At 38.6% G+C, this 18,334-nt stretch overlaps 1 protein-coding gene across 1 annotated transcript in view; it reads left to right on the top strand.

Moving 5' to 3' along the window:
* LOC149041434 (uncharacterized) overlaps positions 1–17,900 on the top strand; it is a 30,374-nt gene extending 12,474 nt beyond the window's left edge. Inside the window, exons 3-24 of the mRNA XM_089180870.1 lie at positions 3,349–3,384; positions 3,731–3,899; positions 4,091–4,206; positions 5,073–5,243; positions 5,633–5,973; positions 6,228–6,507; positions 7,039–7,174; positions 7,892–8,000; positions 8,123–8,204; positions 8,254–8,342; positions 11,232–11,321; positions 11,666–11,738; positions 12,217–12,252; positions 13,863–14,031; positions 14,303–14,418; positions 14,776–14,946; positions 15,262–15,602; positions 15,745–16,024; positions 16,472–16,607; positions 16,727–16,835; positions 16,951–17,032; positions 17,850–17,900. Of these exons, the coding sequence (XP_089036996.1) occupies positions 3,349–3,384; positions 3,731–3,899; positions 4,091–4,206; positions 5,073–5,243; positions 5,633–5,973; positions 6,228–6,507; positions 7,039–7,174; positions 7,892–8,000; positions 8,123–8,204; positions 8,254–8,342; positions 11,232–11,321; positions 11,666–11,738; positions 12,217–12,252; positions 13,863–14,031; positions 14,303–14,418; positions 14,776–14,946; positions 15,262–15,602; positions 15,745–16,024; positions 16,472–16,607; positions 16,727–16,835; positions 16,951–17,032; positions 17,850–17,887 (3,170 nt within the window). The 3' untranslated portion in view covers positions 17,888–17,900. The remainder of the gene's footprint in view (positions 1–3,348; positions 3,385–3,730; positions 3,900–4,090; positions 4,207–5,072; positions 5,244–5,632; positions 5,974–6,227; positions 6,508–7,038; positions 7,175–7,891; positions 8,001–8,122; positions 8,205–8,253; positions 8,343–11,231; positions 11,322–11,665; positions 11,739–12,216; positions 12,253–13,862; positions 14,032–14,302; positions 14,419–14,775; positions 14,947–15,261; positions 15,603–15,744; positions 16,025–16,471; positions 16,608–16,726; positions 16,836–16,950; positions 17,033–17,849) is intronic.
* Positions 17,901–18,334: the final 434 nt, after the last annotated feature.

Here is an 18,334-nt window from a genome sequence, read left to right as displayed (position 1 = left end):
CTTTCGGTTTCGGTTAGTCTTTATTTTGACTCGCGCGAAAAGCCTCTGGAACGGAGCGCTGTTCCTTTGATGGAAGGCGGTTTGAGAGAGGCTCAAGTATTTTCAGAAATTATTGGTTTTAGGTGGTTTTAGGTGGTTGTCGGTGGTTTTAGGTGGTTGTCGGTGGTTTTTAGGTCGTTACAGGTGGTTGCAGGTAGTTTTAGGTGCCTGTAGGCGGTTTTAGGCTGTTTTAGGTGGTTGTAGGTCATTTCACCTTTTAGTGCTTATGGGAACATCAGCAAACCCAAACTTGATGATCAAAGGGCGAAAAGTTCGTTTACAAGCGTCTTCTTTTTAGCTGAAAATCGGAAATAGTATTCTATTAAACCCCTTTCGAAAGGTGCTAGCGGGCCTTTATTTTTCTTTTCTACAGAGTACAGAGTTAACGTTACAATTAAAAGTAGCAAGTAATTGGGAGCGGCAAAGGGTAATCAAATTAGTTTTGCGAGCAGTGATGTATGAAATTAGGTATTTGCAGGGCGTTTAGCGCGTATGGGAACTTGGTAGCATGATTGTCAAGTGAAGCCATGTTTAATAGGAAATTAGTGCCCACGAATCGTTGTAGAACGTGAGTAAGTCTCGAATCCCACACGGAAGTACGTATCTGAGTGTGGATTTCGTTAGCTAATAAATGTAAAATTTTTGTAACCGTGGGATGAGATTGTAATAGAGTACATAGATCGTAGAACGGAACGAGTAATACTGAATTGTCGACAATAAAGCCTAAATTAAGTGAAAGTGTACAGTCCAGGATTACTGAACCAGCGTGTGCGGAATTCTCTGCAACACAAGAGGGAAATTCTGCGAAATCTACCTTTTTAAACATCATGCAGAATTAACCTGTAAGAACATTTCGAAGGGATCGTTGTAATCTCGGTTATCGTTAAGCTTTCAGAAAATGCATGGGTTTTTAATCAATGAAACTTACTTTGAAAGAGTACAGGTAAAAGTGCTTTGTTAACAGCAATGTTGACATGAACCCTCTTACCTTGATGCCATTAGCTTCAAGGATGGTACAGCTGATTGAATTCTAATCATACATAATTAATATTTCTCCTCTGTTTTAGTGGGATTATATATATTTCTTACCTTAGAGAGATAAAATTTCTGGAGAAAACGGCTAAATTGTTATTTAGTTGTTGCTTCTACAGATCAATATATCATATATATCAAGGTAAAATAAGTACTTCCTTTATTACAAATAAAAATTCAAAAACTAAGTCGATGAGCGTAGACAATAATTCCAATGAATAGCTTGCATTATTGATAGTTGAGTAGTTATAGTTGATATAAATATAATTAGCCCACAGACTCCACCAGTAATTTAGCGCGATCGCAGTCAAAAGATTGAGAAGGAACTCAGAAATTAACTTTCTGTCCACGTAAGTACACTGAAATGTTATTTCCTTTTTGTTTTACAGATCTTCCGATACTATTTCGCAGTCCGGTCTGAAATGGAATAGTACTTTAGATTAATATGCTCCAAATTAGGTTTTTCTAGGGTTTGGCTTTTATTGCCATTTTTTCAACTGACAAAATCGCTTTAATGGCTTTCCATAGTAAGGCTGTAACAAGAACATAGCTTGATCACTAAAAACTTAAGAATGAAGTTTTTGTGTACAGCTAAGAAATGTAACTCGGCACGCTCAAACTGCCACCAAGTGTTATTAACTCGACTCATGTGTAAAGTCGAGTGCTTGTACAAGGCATGTTCTCACATCTGGGTCAATTTCAGCCTCAACGGTGCTGTGAAAAAAGTCCTTGAATGAAAAAAGTGTATAAACTAAATCTGTCTTAAGAAGATCTTATTCAGTACAATCTGAAAAAATCAAAATCATCATATTTAAAAATGTCGCATTTATTTTGATTTATTCGCTTTTATAGAATCAGTATCGAAGTATTTTGTTCGCTTTTTTTAATCATCTGCAATTCTTTTTCCGCGCCTCTCACTCATGCCATCCCATCTGTGGTGTTATTAGTTAATAATCTCTTGTCACAGCTGACGAGATAGGCGAAAAAACGAATCACAGGAAAAATGGCAGAGGTCACGGAAAACTCACAGGATTGTAAACTGACTTAGTTGATTCGAAAACATATTGGAAATGCTAAGTAATGAGTGACTCAAATAGACTAGATCAGTATTTTTCGTTTAACAAGTAGTTGTTTTAGGTGAAGACAAAAAAACCGCATCAGGTTACTTTTGTAAAATAATGTCATATACATGTCTTCAGTGAATTTAGATTAAACAACTGAATGTTATGGATACATTTGCCTCGCTTAAGTGCCGATATTATGCTTTATGCATGATTTGTTTGAGAGGAATTTGTTACCGTGTCATACTGATATAACTTGCGCCCTATTATGCAGGATTGTGTTGAAAAGATTAATATTGTGTGCGTGTTTGTGGGAATGGCATTTCTCCTGATGGACCTCAACTCTGGTAACCTTAAAATGATATGTTTCATTAATAATGGTAATAGGACCGAGTGGAATACAGACAGAATTGGACGACACGAGGTCCTGTCACCAATTATCAAAACTATGGCAAAATTTGAGAAAGAAACTAGACATCGGTTATACATTTTCATTCAGTTAACTCAGCGAAATACGAGATAACAGCGCGCGCGCATGACGTGTTCTCTCCACTTACACAGGTATGACGTGTTAACTGTCCCTTTAACTGTCCAATTACAAGCATAACGTGTACACTGTCCTATTAGTGCTCAAATCAGGCTGGTGATAACCAATCACATTTGTGAATTTTGTTATAGTTTTGATTGGCAGATAAGTTTCAGTGTGTCGCGAGACAGATATAAGCAAATGTGTGTTACAAGAGCAAAAAAATAAAAATTGGTAGGCAATGAATTATTATGAAGGTTATAAATTAAATAACTGAAGAGAGATTATCTCTGTGTTACAAGGAACATAGGGTGCAAAGAAGAGCAAATTTCACTTTTGGTTGTCGTAAGAACCAAAGATTAAGCGATCACGCGAGCCAATCAGAATAAAGGTAATACGTGTACCGGGCTTGAGGGTGGGAAAACGGGAGTCTTAATTGGTTTTAACATTGCAGTCAATTGGTTACAAGGATGCGGCGAGTTTAAGACCAATCGCAGAGCAAAAGGAGGTAAACCTTTCCAAAGCTGGGTATTAAATAACCACTGATGACTCGCGAGTTATACTGCTAAGAAAAAAAAAAACCTCACCGCCAAAAATAACATTTATCTTGCCTTTCGTGACCATGATCTCAAAATTAACGATTCAGTTTTTACTATCTTCTCAAATCCTCATTCGCATCCTCTTTGGTAGGCCAAACCTCATCCACTAGTGGCGGTCTTACCAAAGGTAAGTCTTAATTTTTATTTTTTAATGGGGGAGGGGAGATGGTGTGGATGGATTTTTAAGCCGAAAAATCGCTTAGATTATTAAATTTCTCCGAGTCAGAACTCAAACTATTGAATGTTTAACTTATCTTTAAGAAAAATATACAGAGTTTCGATTTAGTTGTCCACTTTAATTGAGTAAGCCATGGAGTACCTTTTATCGCTGCTAAGGTTTGTTTCTTTTTCGTGCTGTGTGGTACATATGGCGAAGGGTAGTTGTTAACCTCTTACGAAAATAGATACGTGGTCAAATGTTGAAATGACGACGACGAAAATGACCACGCCTTTTGTGGCTATTACTTTTCCAGCTCACAAAGGGGAGAAAAGGTTCGGTGGTCTCAGCCCAAGGGAAGAACAACTTTTAGAATTGGTACAACAAGCTCTGGGTCTTGATCTACTACAGACCTACAAAATTAACGGCTATGGCTGTTGGTGCGGCTTTGGTGGAATGGGAAGAACCACGGATAACTTTGATTTGTAAGTTAAGGGAGAAGAATGTTGAACGGGACTCGCAATATACTGTCGAAACGTCGCTATTCATATCCAAGATGACTACATCGTGAAACGAACAACAGAATTTGATTACCATTGTCGTTCATCAAGATTATCAACCACAACCTTTGTCTTTTCACGGCATCAAGTTCTTTTTTTTATTCTTTTAACTTCAGTTGTTGCAAAGCCCACGATTTTTGTGAGCATAACTTAGTTAAACCGGAAAAATGTGGTGGTAACCTCAATTATATTGATCAGAGATTCGAGTACGACGCAGCTACTGACACTTGCAGTAAGTATTATTAATCTTTTTTGTGTATAATATCTTCGTTAAGTTTTGTCGTTGTGTGTATCATATTGCCAAAGTCCTTGGCGTCTACGTTTCCTCACAGTCCCATACACACTGAGATTTACACTGTGAAGAACTATTGTCCGTGTCTCTGGTTGGACGAACGATTTATTTTCACAGTCGTTCGCTTTCAATCTTTTAAAGGTGTCGGTTAGTGAGAGAAAACCTCAGTATGTATAAAATAAAAACATCGGACCATGGAAAGTGCTTCAACGATTTTTATTCACGAGTTGCGATGCATCGAAAAAGTCCGCTGCGTTCACTCGTTCGTTTTTTTGACGCATAGCAACTCGTGAATGAAGACCATTCAAGGACTTTTCATGCAGTAATCTCTATATCCCCCGCCCCTTTAAGAAAGGGAAAAGGAAAAAATCGAGACTTTTCGAAGACATAGATTATTTAAGGGTTTTAGCAAATCAGTTTTACACTTTTGATCTACACACCATCACTTACCAGCATGCGTGGTTGTTTATAGCAGTTGTGCGACAATTTTGTTCTGAGAGCCTGAAAGCATGCCACTCAGCCATTAAAACGTTCGTGCATGCGCAGAACTTTGACCGCTGTGTTAGTAAAGAGGCCTTGGCCCAATAGTTGGTACGCATGTCCGGGTTTTCGGCCTGTTTTAGGTTATGGGTTCATGTCTGTAGCTCCAAAACCCTCACCTAGAAAACGGGGCTACGTTCAACACTCTTCACGTGAGAATGAGTTTTGAGTAAGAATAAAAAATGATTCTCAAACAAAGGCTCCGCGAAGCCGTTGGGTACCTCGGATGTAGCTTATTATTATATTCCATTCTTTTCCTCTTTTAGCTCCCGCGAGTGAATATAAATCAAATGATCCGGAAGCGGGGAAGTGTGGTTATGCCGTATGTCTTTGTGACTCAGAGCTACTCCGGTGCTTTAAAGAATTTAAGAAGGTCCTTGACTTAACAACCTACTTCGGATGGAGGACAGTCAACCCAGGATCTTGCCCTATCCGATGTAAATTTTAAACAATACTGAGAAAACCTCTTTTCAATTAATTAGTGGCAAGCGGGAAACTTAATTTCTGATCAGAAGTTGAACTCAAAAGCTCCCAAATTCGGCCAGATATTGCCTCAGTTAGCGAACGTTACATAATTTTGAATATGCATGCGAGATTAACCTTGTGGAAGACGCGCCCTTTTTTTCCATCTCAAAAGGGGTACTGAGGGAAGCAGAAGGAGAGAGCAACGATCGAGTCACGTGCGAGAGGAGGAATATACAAAAAAAACGACATGTCGTTTTCCCGCGCTCCCATACATGCACCTATTTCGCGGAACGGTTATTTTGGGAATATGGGGAATCTCCTCTCTTGATCTAATCCTCTCTTGTTCTACTCATAATTTCAGCTGGTGGCTTATGCAAGGCCGAGGCAGATGTTATTGTCTTGATCCAAGACAGCCAGAGCATTTCTGAAGGGACTCGTCCAAGTATACAACGTATAGTGAAAACGCTACTGAATTCATTGAACAGCCCTGACACTGACTACAAATTTATTATGGGAAGATACGGTTTAAGGCCAAAAATGAATGATTGGGGTTCAGCAGCTAAAGCAATCTCCTACTTGAATAAAAATTACCCCAAGGGAGGACTTGGCTCCTACAACCGCTTAATTCGCGTCCTAAAGAAAAGCGTCGCAAAGAAGTTCAACAAACGTTCAGATGACAGGAAGGGCAAAGATCCAGTGAAGGTATAGGGTTGTGTTCAGGATTTTGGGATGGGAGGGGTGGGGCAGGGGCAACATCAGCGTTAAACTAAAATAACAAATTTGCTATTAATTAATTTGAAAATGACTTTGAAAATTGCCTTAACCTCCTTTATTTAAACTCAAAATGTACAAACACATCTTAAGCCATAAAGGTGCTTGCTAAAAAAACATTTTCCTCTGAATATAATTTTAATCTGTGTACTGTTTTCCAAATGTAAATCTCATTACGTTTTCAGATCGTTGTGCTCTTCACAGACGGAAACACGGAAGATGGTAGAGGTCGTTTGGTGGACACCTTCAAACTCCTAAGTGCAGAAAAGAAGCTGAGAGTCGACAACGACATCCATCTTGTGGGTGCTCTTATTCCCAACGTAAAAAACACACAGCGAATAGATCAGCTTGAAAGCATCGTGTCCGACCCAAATGATGCAATCAACATGGAATTTACCGAGGCAAACCTGAATAACATCGCCGATCGCCTCGCCTACCGGGTTAGACGATTATTGGTCTGTCGAGGTGAGAGGTCTCCTTTAATATTTGAGTTAGTTGCATTCGTACGTCAACATTGTTAGGTGACATTTCCCAAGTATTTCAATATATCATAAGGTCAATGTCAACTGGATTGGTATTCTTATGATTAACATCAAGATCATTATCATTATCTTTAAAGTAATCATTTTCATTTTCGTTATCGTTAACGTTATCGTTATCATTATTTTAACGTTATCGTTATTGTTATCGTTATTGTTATCGTTATTGTTATCGTTATTGTTATCGTTAACGCTGTCGTTATCGTTAAAGTTATCGTTAGCGCAAACGTTATTGTTATCGTATCGTCATCGTTATCGTTAACGTCAACGTTGTCGTTATTTTTATCGTTATAGCTATCGTCATCGTCATCAGCACTGTCACTCTCATAGTCATTATCATTATCACTATCATTATCGTTGTGATAATCATCATCATTTTTATTGTCCTTTCGTTGTTGTTGTCATTATCATTTTCTTCGTTATTTTTCTTATGATTGTTAATATTTTCACATCGAAGTTCCCTACACGGTGGTTGTTTTCACCCCTACAAAAGACATCACGTCGAACTTCCATCTGTTCATCGTGCTCGTCGGATCTGGTGGAAAAAAGACAGAAGACCTGTTGTTATATGACCGAAAAAGGACAAAGCGAGAGTAGGCTAATAATCAATGATTTCTTTAGATTGCAAAATCAATTTTCCTTTCTGCCTGCCATATATTCCTTGTAATGTCAATATTCCCTATAGTTTACATTTTTCTCAATTCTCATTACTAGTCTGTTGGACGGCATAATAACAACGGAAAGGAGAAATTGTCTTTTGGTCATAAGTGAAAGTGAAAGTATAAGACTCATTGAACCAAGAACCCCTACAAAGACCTTCAAAATCTGAAAATATCGACATTGTGTTTGTTACAGCTCAGTGGTACATTAGCGGAATGCTAAGGATATTTATGCCGCTCCCCGTGGAGGACTTAAATTATTTCTTTCTCTTGACAAAACAAAGAATAACTTGCTATATTTTCCTTTATGATGCATTTTTAATCTCGGTCGCAATTTTGGCAGCATCCTTTGCAATCGTTGTTGGTGGGGAAGATAGTAAGTAGCGTGACGACACCAAACAACGGCTGCAGAGGCGACTACCATTCTAGAGACGGACCCATAGGCAGGGTGATCTCAGAGAACTTGGGTGCGTGATAATTTCTGCAATGCTTTCTCAATGCAGTCCGTTCAAAGCCAATGGATAGTTATCAAAACGTTGGGAAATATCGTGAAGGAACTGAAGATAACCCATGAAGAAAATTTATGTTTTACATCTCGATGCTTGAACAAAATTGATTACAGAAAGTTCATTGATTTTTTTTTCGCCCTAGAGATGCATTCAAATACGAGGTCAGTGGCATTGATGTTGGGGAAATCACAGAAGTGAAAATCAAATCGGAAAGAAAAATAAGAACTGAAACAGGCTGGGAACTGAGAAAGGTACCATAGACGTAATGAAGAGACATCATCATTTACGTTTTTTGTGCTTTTGCAGTCACCTCTGTAACGCTGTTTTAGTCCCAAAAAGCATTTTTTTCGTTTTGTTTTGTTTTTTTTTTTAGGTTAAGGTTACACAGGGTGACCAAACTGTAACAGCAGTATTCAAAGAGAACATTGGAGCCTTCGATAAAAGTTGGAAATCTGGTAGGGAAAAATACTTAAGCCTTTTTATTTATTCATCATCTATTTAAAGTTTCTTTATACTCCTTCATGGGTGGGGTATTCCTTAGCGGTGGAGATAGCGGAGTTTTCTGTGGGAGTCCTGTGGGACTTCTGTCCATTGTAAGTCTGGTTGGCTGTTTTGGACAAAGAACCTTCTGAGGGAAGACGATACTAACAAAAGAGAAAAGTGGAAATAATTTTAAAACTTATTTATATCCGAAGAAATGGCAAATCTGAGTAAAAGCGCGCTTTGAAATGCACTGAAGGAGGCGAAAAAGGAGCCCAAAGTGGTCTGGCAATGTACTTGTGATTTCTAGGAGATATAACTTATGTCAGATCTCATTTTGTGCCTATAGAAGATGAAAGTTCATCTTTAATCAAAAAACTAAACTCACAAGGAAACTATAAATTTTCTCCTCAACCCCAATTTCCACGGTGCTAAGTGACAATCATTTCTGCTACTTCCTTGGATTGGGGGCAAATCCACCACAAGAATGTCTTTTTATACTCCCGGGTAGAGAGAGACATTCTGATAATAAACTATGGTAAAGAGCAAAGCTCAAAGACACAGCTTTTTTTTCGCTCGTCTCTAATGATCAATAGCCTCATATGATAACGTATTTTTCAGCCACACCGAGAAAGCCTAAGGAAACGGTCAATGCATAAAGTTATTCTCGAAGAAGGAAACCAGTAGAAGTGCAGAAGCCTAAGATGCAATGATAAAGTTGTCATACATCGTATAAATATAAAAAGTCTTTTTGAGAAATATGAATGAATTAAACGATTAAATAAAATCAATCGATAGTGTTTCAATTTGCCTTCATCATGTCTACGATATTTCTATTTCATTTGTGCCTTTGAGAATTTTCCCCCGTTCTGAAAATTTGGATAAAATAACGTAGACATTCTGTCACACATTTTGCGTGGTTAGCTGCGCTTGCACAAGACTTGACCCTTAGCAGAACACGTATGGAGATCAATGGTGATTCCAGTAGACTGGAGATCTGCTGGAATCACATCCCTTAACAAGCAAGGTGAACGCGACGACGTAAAAAATTACCTTTCGATGTTGCGAGGCAGGTATTGGAGACAATAGTTTACGAACAACTATGTGCCTATTTAGAGGAGCATGATGTGCTATGCAGATATCAGTCGGGATTTCGTGCTATTTTCTCTGCTGTCACAGCTTTGCGTGAGGTAACTGACTCCTGGGCATATAATAAAGATATTGGGAAAATTATTGCGGTTATTTTTATAGATCTGAAGAAAGGTTTCGATACCGTTGACCACGACATTCTTCTATCTAAGCTTGACTTTAATGGTACATCTGGGAATTCATTGAAATAGTTGCAGTCGTATTTAGAGAACCGCACACAACAATTCTCAGTTAGTGGGTCCTTATCTGACAGCCATGTACTAACCTGCGGTGTCCCTCAGCGGGGGGAGGAGACCATCCTCGGTCCACTGTTATTATTATCCTATATAAACGAGCTTCCAAATTGTTTGTCAAACTGTGAACCGAGGTTGTGCGCCGGTGACCGCCATCTCACATATGCGGATAATGATTGAGGCAGCATTGAATCAAGTCTTAGTGAGGACCTAAATTGAATGTGCATACTTGGTTAACTGCAAAAAAAACTTCGCACATGACTAAAAACAAACCTATACTGCTAGGATCTGACCAAACGCTAAATACTCTTCTGCTTCCCAATCAGTCGCAGTGAACGGTACTCGGGTAAAATAGGCTTTAACTAAAAAATTCTTGGTGTGTAACAATTGACGATAAACAGCTGGAACTGCCACACCAAAAACCTAACAAAAAGATCGCTTCTGGAATCGGGGCCATGAAACGACCTTACATCTTATGTACCAAGCTTTAATACAACCTCCCTATTACAACTACAGTACCGTTTAGAGAACCTGTGGGGTACCTTTACAAGACTAGCTGCACAACTTTTAGAATAGAGCAGCTCGCGCGATTCTGAAATTCTCAAATTATGACACTGATGCTGCCAATTGTTCGAAATTTTAGGGTGGAAAAATCTTGACCGCTAGCAGAACATGGCCACCATGGTATTCAAATGCCTACCTGTATGGGTTAGCTCCAGACTATTTGACATCGAAATTCACTGAACGCAATACAGGCTACGAACTGAGGGACTCCGAGAACCAACTTTATGTTCGATTACTACGCCCACATTATTTAAAAAACAGTTTTAGTTACAGTGGCGCCACATTAGGGAATAGCCTCCCTTGCGAAGCTATTTGTGCGGAATCGCTCACGTCGTTTAGACGCACAATCATCAAAGTTCTCTAAGGCACGGCAGTCACGGAAGGTAGCTTCTTAATATAGTGTAGTTCATAGTTATAGTTGTGTAGTCATAGTTTGATCCTTTTTATAAACAGCTGATGGATTGCCCGTGGTTAAGTAGAGTTTAGTGATTGTCGATCCCATAACAGCGTAAATATTCAATGGACCCAACGAGGGTTTGCATGACAAAATCTTAAAACGTTGATTCTACTTTTGTCTTTGCTGTTATGCTCTCCATTTATTACATTATAACCAATCGGATCACCGGTTACATCCCACGCACACCAGTAAGATCACCATCCACGAATGCTGGTCTCGGAGACTCAAACTTGATGATCGAATTGGGAAACGTTCGCTTACAGGCGTCTGCTAACTGACTAACTACAATACCTATTTCGAGAAGCGTTATCACGCTCTATTTTTTTTTGCTTTTCTCAATTTCGTTACCGCTGCAAAGCCAAGGGCCCTTTCTATGAATAAGGACTTTACTTAAGAAGTTCACTCTTAAGGAGAGAGTAGTTACATCACCTTTTTGGGGGGTAATGCGTGGGAGAATATTTCCAACATTTAACGAGAGGTTTGAATGATTCAAACGTGGGAGGGGACCAGTTCACTAGGTCGACAACCGTAGATAACAATTCCAATGAGTTGCACGCATTATTCGTAGTATAGTTGGTATACATAATTATTACTCGTAGCCTCAGTGGCCTACAGACTCAACCGGTAGTTTAGCACGGTCACAGTTAAACGAAATTGAGGAGGAACTCAGAAATTTAGTTTCTGTCAACGTAAGTATATTGAAAAAGATCGTCGTTTATTATTTTGCAGTCCAATTTGAAATGAAATCGTATTTCAGTATGCTCTAACGTAAGCAGTTTTAGAATTTGATTTTTTTTGCCATTTTAAGTGAAGAAAAGTAGCAACACAAATTTGTTTTCGCAAAATATTGTAAAGATTTCCCTTATAAATGATTACATGTAGACCATGTCCCCTCTGAATTCAGATTTAAATAGCAGAATATGACTGAGAAATTTGTTTCAGTTAGTTGTCAATACTGTGCTCTTTGTAAGATTTGTACGAGGGAAAATTGTATAAATTTTGTAACTTTTATAGCTTGCGCCTTCTTCTACAGGATCGTTTTGGAAAGATGAATATTCTGTGTGTGTTTGTGGGAATGGCATTTCTTCTGATGGACCTAAACTCTGGTAACCTCAGTTAATGTTGTATGATTCATAAGAGGATCAATGGCAATGTTTCGCACAAATTTCAGTGACACAGCGCTAATTACATGGATGTCGCAAAGCGAAAAACTTCAAATAATAAGACATCGAATTGAAATTGAAATTATTGACGTGAGACTCTTCTCTGTCTTATAAATCTTCCTATGGAACGAGGAACGCACGAAATAGCACATTTTTATTGGGTGGGATAAGACCAAGAAAGCTAAACTGCTAAAGAAATAACGTAAGACAATCAGAACAAATAAAAACAGTCTCTTCCATTTAGCGCAAAAATATGCACTGAAATTTGTTTAGGGATACCATGAATATTGTGAGAATCGAGGAACAGATAATGTCCAAAGACAAATATGGGAACATATTTTCGCGCCAAATGAAGGTTTTTACGTTTATTATCCTTGAAATAATTCCATGTCAATTCGGTACCCGCATCCTTATTTTATAGGCTTAACCTCATCCATAAGTGGCGGTCTGACTAAAGGTAAGTCTTTGATTTTGGGTGGAGGGTGGAATGGTTGGGACATGGGAGGTTTTCCTAGCCAACAAATAGCTTTTGAAATTACTGTAGTATTTAAAATATCAAATTAGGGATTATAAGATCAGAAACTAAAACCTGTTTTAGAGACTGTAGAATATGCTAGAGTAGGCAGCGTAGCTCATTGGTTAAGGCATCGGACTTGTTTTCTACTAATCGTATTTTCGAGTCCTCCACCATGTAACTCGCCAGCCATTGTTCTCAGTTGTCCCCGGGTCAATTCCATGGCTGCCTTTGTAAATAGGCAATTGGTTGGCTTCTCCGCACCAGTTGGGATTTTCAGTCATTTTGTGTTTATTTAAAAATAAAAAGTTTTTGTTTGTACATTGTCCTTACAAAGCCCTTTCAGGAGTGTTCATTCAAGATTTTTGTTATTGTTATCATTATTATCATTATCATCATCATTATTATCATTATTGTTATGATTATGAATATCATAATCATTGTTAAATCACGAATTTGAAGAAAAATAAGGTGCGCATGCAATCTTGTCTTAGCGAAAAGAAATCATCATGATTCAGTTCCAGGCCCCGGTTGTTCAAAGAGTGGATAACGCTATCCAACGGATAAATTCCTATCCGCTGGGCAGCGCAATATGTTTCGTGAACACTTATCCGCTGGATAGTGATTTATCCGTTGGATTGAGTTATTCACCTTTTGAACAACTTGGCCCAGATAAGAAAACAGATAAATTTGCAATGCAGTTGTCCACTTCGATTAAAAAAATAAATCTTTCTGCATTCCTGTTTATCAATTATATCGTTGTTTTGAGATCTTTTGTCGCATGATACTTGAAGCCCGAATCAACTATCATGTACATAAATCGAGCACGAATTATCTAATTGTAGTGATATAAATTTACTAGTCGTTGAAAAAGTAACAACATGGCAGGCTCATGTTGTTTATTTTCTTCTGTTTACAACCATGCACTGTTAGGTTTTTCACTCTTCTCGACCAAATGCTGTAATCTAGTAGGCTATGACACTCGTAGTCTGTCACGGAATAAAAAGTAACATAGCCAATGAGATCGCAGCAATCTTGATAGACTGTTGGTGGATTTTAAAAAGTGTGTTAAGTCTCATTAGGATATGTTTTTCTGTCGTGCAGCATGCCGTATGTGGCGAAATGCGTAATTATTGACCCCAATTGAAAGTATTCAAGTCTGGTAATAAAGAATAATATTACATCTCTTATTTAGCGCGAGCAGTATGATTGGTTAATTTAGCAGGCCGTAATTTAATGTACGGTGCGCTAATTTCAAAAGTTTGTTTGAATTAAAACCTTCCAATTCTGTTTTAACCTAGAGATAATATAAATATCTTACTAACCTCGTTTTCTCGGTCTCGAGTACAGGACTTCGATTTTTTCACTCGGATTATTGGCCTGCGCCCTTCGCGCTTGGGCCAGAAACTCGAGCGGATAAACTCGGTCTGAACTTACAGTGCGGACCACAAACCCGTTTAGTAAGAGATATAAACCTTAATTGGGAGACAAGCGATCAAACGGTCATTAATCAACTAAGACGAAAACTGACCATGCAATATTTTTTTCACCAGCACATAAATGGGAGAAAAAGTCACTTGGCTTCAACCCAAGAATTCAACAAGTTGCAGGATTGGTGCAAGAAAGGTTGGGTCTTACTCTACTACAGGCTTACAGTATTTTCAACTACGGCTGTTGGTGTGGCGCTGGTGGATTTGGAAAAACCGTGGATAACTTTGATTTGTAAGTTGAGGGAGAAGAATGTTGAAGGGACGCGCAGCATACTGTGGAAACTTTGTGATTCATACTCTAAATGAGTAAAGAGCGAGACAAACGACAGAACTTGATTGCTATTGTATTTCACTACTGATAACCTCAACCTTTTTTTCTCTTTTTGTGGCATCATCCGATCTCTTATCAGCATTCTGCGCTCACTCTTGCTTTCCATTTCCAGTTTCATCTTCCTTTTTCGTGGATGATCTTCATTTATCTTCTATTTTTCTTTTAACTTCAGTTGTTGCAAGGCCCATGATTTTTGCGAGCTTGACTTAGTTCAACCGGCAAAATGTGGTGGTAACTTTTTCAATTTGGAAAACAGATTTGAGTACAACGCGTCTACTGACACATGCAGTAAGTGTTATCAGATGTTTTTGTTGTGTAATATCCTCGTTATGTTTTGTCGTTGTGTGTTTCATGTGGCCCAAGTCCTTAGCTCCTACTTTTCGTCGCAGTCACCTGTGTCGTTTCAGTCACGCGATATGAAAAAGATTGAATTGGATCGAGAGCACGTGAGAGTATTTCTGGAAAATTTTCAATGGCAAGAACACAACGATCTAACGTCGTTTTGTCGTCTTCTGAAGGAAATATAAGAAATAACCTAGCTCACGCAAAATTGCTAAAAATATAAAAAATTTATAGAAATCTGTAAAATGAGACAAACGGAATATCCCCCCCTTAAAAGTATTAATACCATTCTTTTCTTTTTAGCTCCCGCGAGTGAATATGATTCGAATGATGTCGAAGTAGGGAAGTGTGGTTATGCCGTATGTCTTTGCGATACGGAGCTACTCCGGTGCTTTAAAAAGTTTCAGAATGTCCTTAACTTAACAACCTACGTTGGATGGACGACAAGCAATCCAGGATTTTGTCCTATCACAAGTAACATTTCAACTTGACTTAGGGAACATCATGTTTTTAAGAAATTAGCGGTGAAAGGGAAACTGAATTTTACGATCAGAAGTTGAACTCACAAGATCCCGAATCCAGCCAGATATTGCTTCATAGTGCTGCGTATTGTTAAGATTGGTGAAATTGAGCGAGTTTTTGTGTGCAGGGAAAAAATTAATGTTTTTTATAAAGGGGAAACGAATTGTGAGTGTGCTTAGACTTTACTTTTCGATCAGTTATTTTGTGATTATGGCCGGATCTTTTCTCTCTTGGTTTGATCCTCTCTTGTTCTGCTCATAATTTCAGCCGGTGGTTTATGCAAGACCAAGGCAGATGTTATCGTCTTGATCCAAGACAGCCGGAGCATTTCTGAAGGGATTCGTTCAAGTATACAATGTATAGTGAGAACGCTACTGACTTCACTGAACAGCGATGACACTGACTACAAGTTTGTGATGGGAAGATACGGTTCAAAGACAAAAATGAATAGTTGGGGTTCAGCAGCTAGTGCAATCTACTACGTGAATTACGAGTACCTCAAAGGAGGACTTGGCCCCTACAACCGCTTAAATCGCGTCCTGAAGAAAAAAGTCCCAAAGAAGTTCGACGAACGTTCAGCTTACAGGAAGGGTAAAGATCCAGCGAAGGTATAGGGGTGTGTTCAGGATCTTGGGATGGGAGGGATGGGGCAGGGGCAACATCAGTGTTATACTGAAATAAGAAATTCGCTATCAGTTCATTTAAAAATGTCTTTGGAAATTGCGTTGATCTCCTTAATTTAAATTTCAGATCGTTGTGCTCTTCACCGACGGAAACACGGAAGATGGTGATGGTCGTTTGTTGGACACCTTCAAACTCCTAAATGCAGAAAAGGTTCTGAGAGTCGAAAACGACATCAATCTTGTGGGTGCTCTTATTCCCAACGTAAACAACACACAGCGAATAGATCAGCTGAAAAGCATTGTGTCCGAGCCAAATGATGCAATCAACGTGGAATTTACTGAGGCAAACCTGAACAAAATTGCCGACCGCCTCGCCTTTCGGGTTAGACGATTATTGGTCTGTCGCGGTGAGAAGTTTAAGTTTAATTTTCTAGTTATTAGTTGTATTCATTCATCAACATTGTTAGACGACATTTCCCTAGTATCTCAATATGTCATAAGATCAATGCCAACTGGATTGGTATTTTTACGATTAACATCAAGATCATTATTATTATCGTTAACGTAATCATTTTCATTATCGTTATTGTTAACGTTATCGTTAACCTTATCGTTATCGTTGACGTTATCGTTATCGCTATCGTTATCGTTAACGTTATCGTTATCGTTATCGTTATCATTATCATTATCGTTATCGTCATCGTCATTGTCATCATCATCGTCACTCTCACACTCATTATCATTATCATTATCGTTGTGATAATCATCATCATTTTTATTGTCCTTTAGTTGTTGTTGTCATTATCATTTTCTTTGTTATTTTTCTTTTGATCGTTAATATTTTTACATCGAAGTTCCCTACACGCTGGTTGTTTTCACCCCTGATACAAGGATCATCACGTCGGAGTTTCGTCTGTTCACTATGATCATAGGAACTGATGGAAAAATGACAGAAGAACAGTTATTAACTGCTCTTGAGACAACACAAGGGTAGGATATTAGCTCTTTCACTTAAAAAATCGCTTTATCCACATCCCTTCCTGCCTTTCATCTCAGTGGTGAAACAAATCAAATAACCAAAAAATTCTTCGGAATTTTTACGTCTTCAGAGTATCACTCAGTTACGAGTTCAGTGACATAGATGTTGGAGACATCACAGAGGTGAGAATCAGATCAGACAGACGAATCCAAGGTCAGGCAGGCTGGGAACTAAGAAAGGTACAGTAGATGTAATGAAGAGTCATCATCATTTACGCTCTTTACACTTTTCCAGTCAGTTACTTAGCGCTGTTTTAGTCTCAATAAGAGTTTTGGTTTGTTTTTCTTCTTTTAGGTTGAGGTTACACAGGGTGACCAAACTGTAACTGCAGTATTCAATGAGAACATCGGAGCCTTCGATAGCAGTTGGAAATCTGGTAGGGGTAAATACTTTTAATAAGCTTTTGCATTTTACCATCCATTAAATGTTTTTTGTAGTCCTTGGTGGATGAAAATCGCGGAATACTGTGTAGCTTTGGGGTGGAAGTCTTAGAAAGAAAAGAAATAAGAAAGCAAAATTCGTCGCGCAGAATGTATGGACATCATTACTTATTCATAACGGAGAAATGGCAAATTTGAAAAAAAGCGCGCCTTGAAATGATCTGAATGGGGAAAAAAGGAACCTAAACAGGGCAAGTGTTGGTAAAACTTACAAATTTAAGATTTCCAGTAGTTACGACTTAACTTCAGATTTATATATGGGGCTTTTTGAGGATGAAAGTTCATTTTTAATCCAAAAAAAATTAGCGCATAAGGAAAGTATAAAGTTTTTCCCCCAACTCAGTTTCCGCGGCTCTGAGTGAAAATCGGATTATTTAATTCAACTGAATTGGATGCAAATATACTCATCTATTTGTACTACCGGGTAGAGAGAGATACTGTGATAGTAAATAATGGTTAAGTACCCAGCATGGGGCTCTAACTGTAGACTTCGGCGCTTTGACAATTACGACACCACGCCTTTTCTGCAGCATATTTGCAACTTGACGAAATCAAAGTCTTCTTCCTTTTTTTCCCTTCTTATCACAAGTACACTTGCATTATGATAAATTGTGAGGAAAAAACGATGAGGGAACTAAGAGTTCTTGAACTTCGCCGCCTTTTACGCATACCCTTTTTTCTGTTCGTCTCCCCTGGCCGATAGCTTGACATAAGTGAATGGAAAAAATAAGGATGTGATAATGTATTTTTCAGCCACACCAAGTGAACCTGAGGAAACGATCGACGCATAAAGTCAAATGCGAGACGAAGGAGAGCAGCCAATAGAAGTGTAGAAAGCAAAAAAGACAGGAGTAATGTTGTCGTATATGATAATATGAATGAATGACCAATAAAAACCTTCAGTATTTCAATCTTCATTTGCTGGTCCTATAAACATGTCTATTCTATTGATATTGCTACTTGAGTTTGTGCTTATGAACTTTGCTCCGATTTGAAAATCTGGATGAGATAACATTACATGTCACTGGCCTATTTTTTTCTTTTGGCTAGCTGCGCGTGGGCGAGTCTTGTCTCATAGCATCTTGCTTGTCAGAATCCTGAATCTGCTTCTCAGATATGAATCTAAAGTAAACTTATGAAAGAGGGGGAGAGGGAGAGGGGTAGAGGCAGGGGGAGAGGGAGAGGGGGAGATGGAGAGGGGGAGAGGGAGAGGGGTAGAGAGAGAGGGGGAGAGGGAG

Source organism: Pocillopora damicornis, chromosome 8, assembly GCF_964200805.1.
Source record: "Pocillopora damicornis chromosome 8, jaPocDami1.2, whole genome shotgun sequence".
Lineage (NCBI taxonomy): Eukaryota > Metazoa > Cnidaria > Anthozoa > Scleractinia > Pocilloporidae > Pocillopora > Pocillopora damicornis.
Note: the sequence above shows the minus strand (reverse complement) of the source record. Positions and strands in the feature narration are given on the sequence as shown.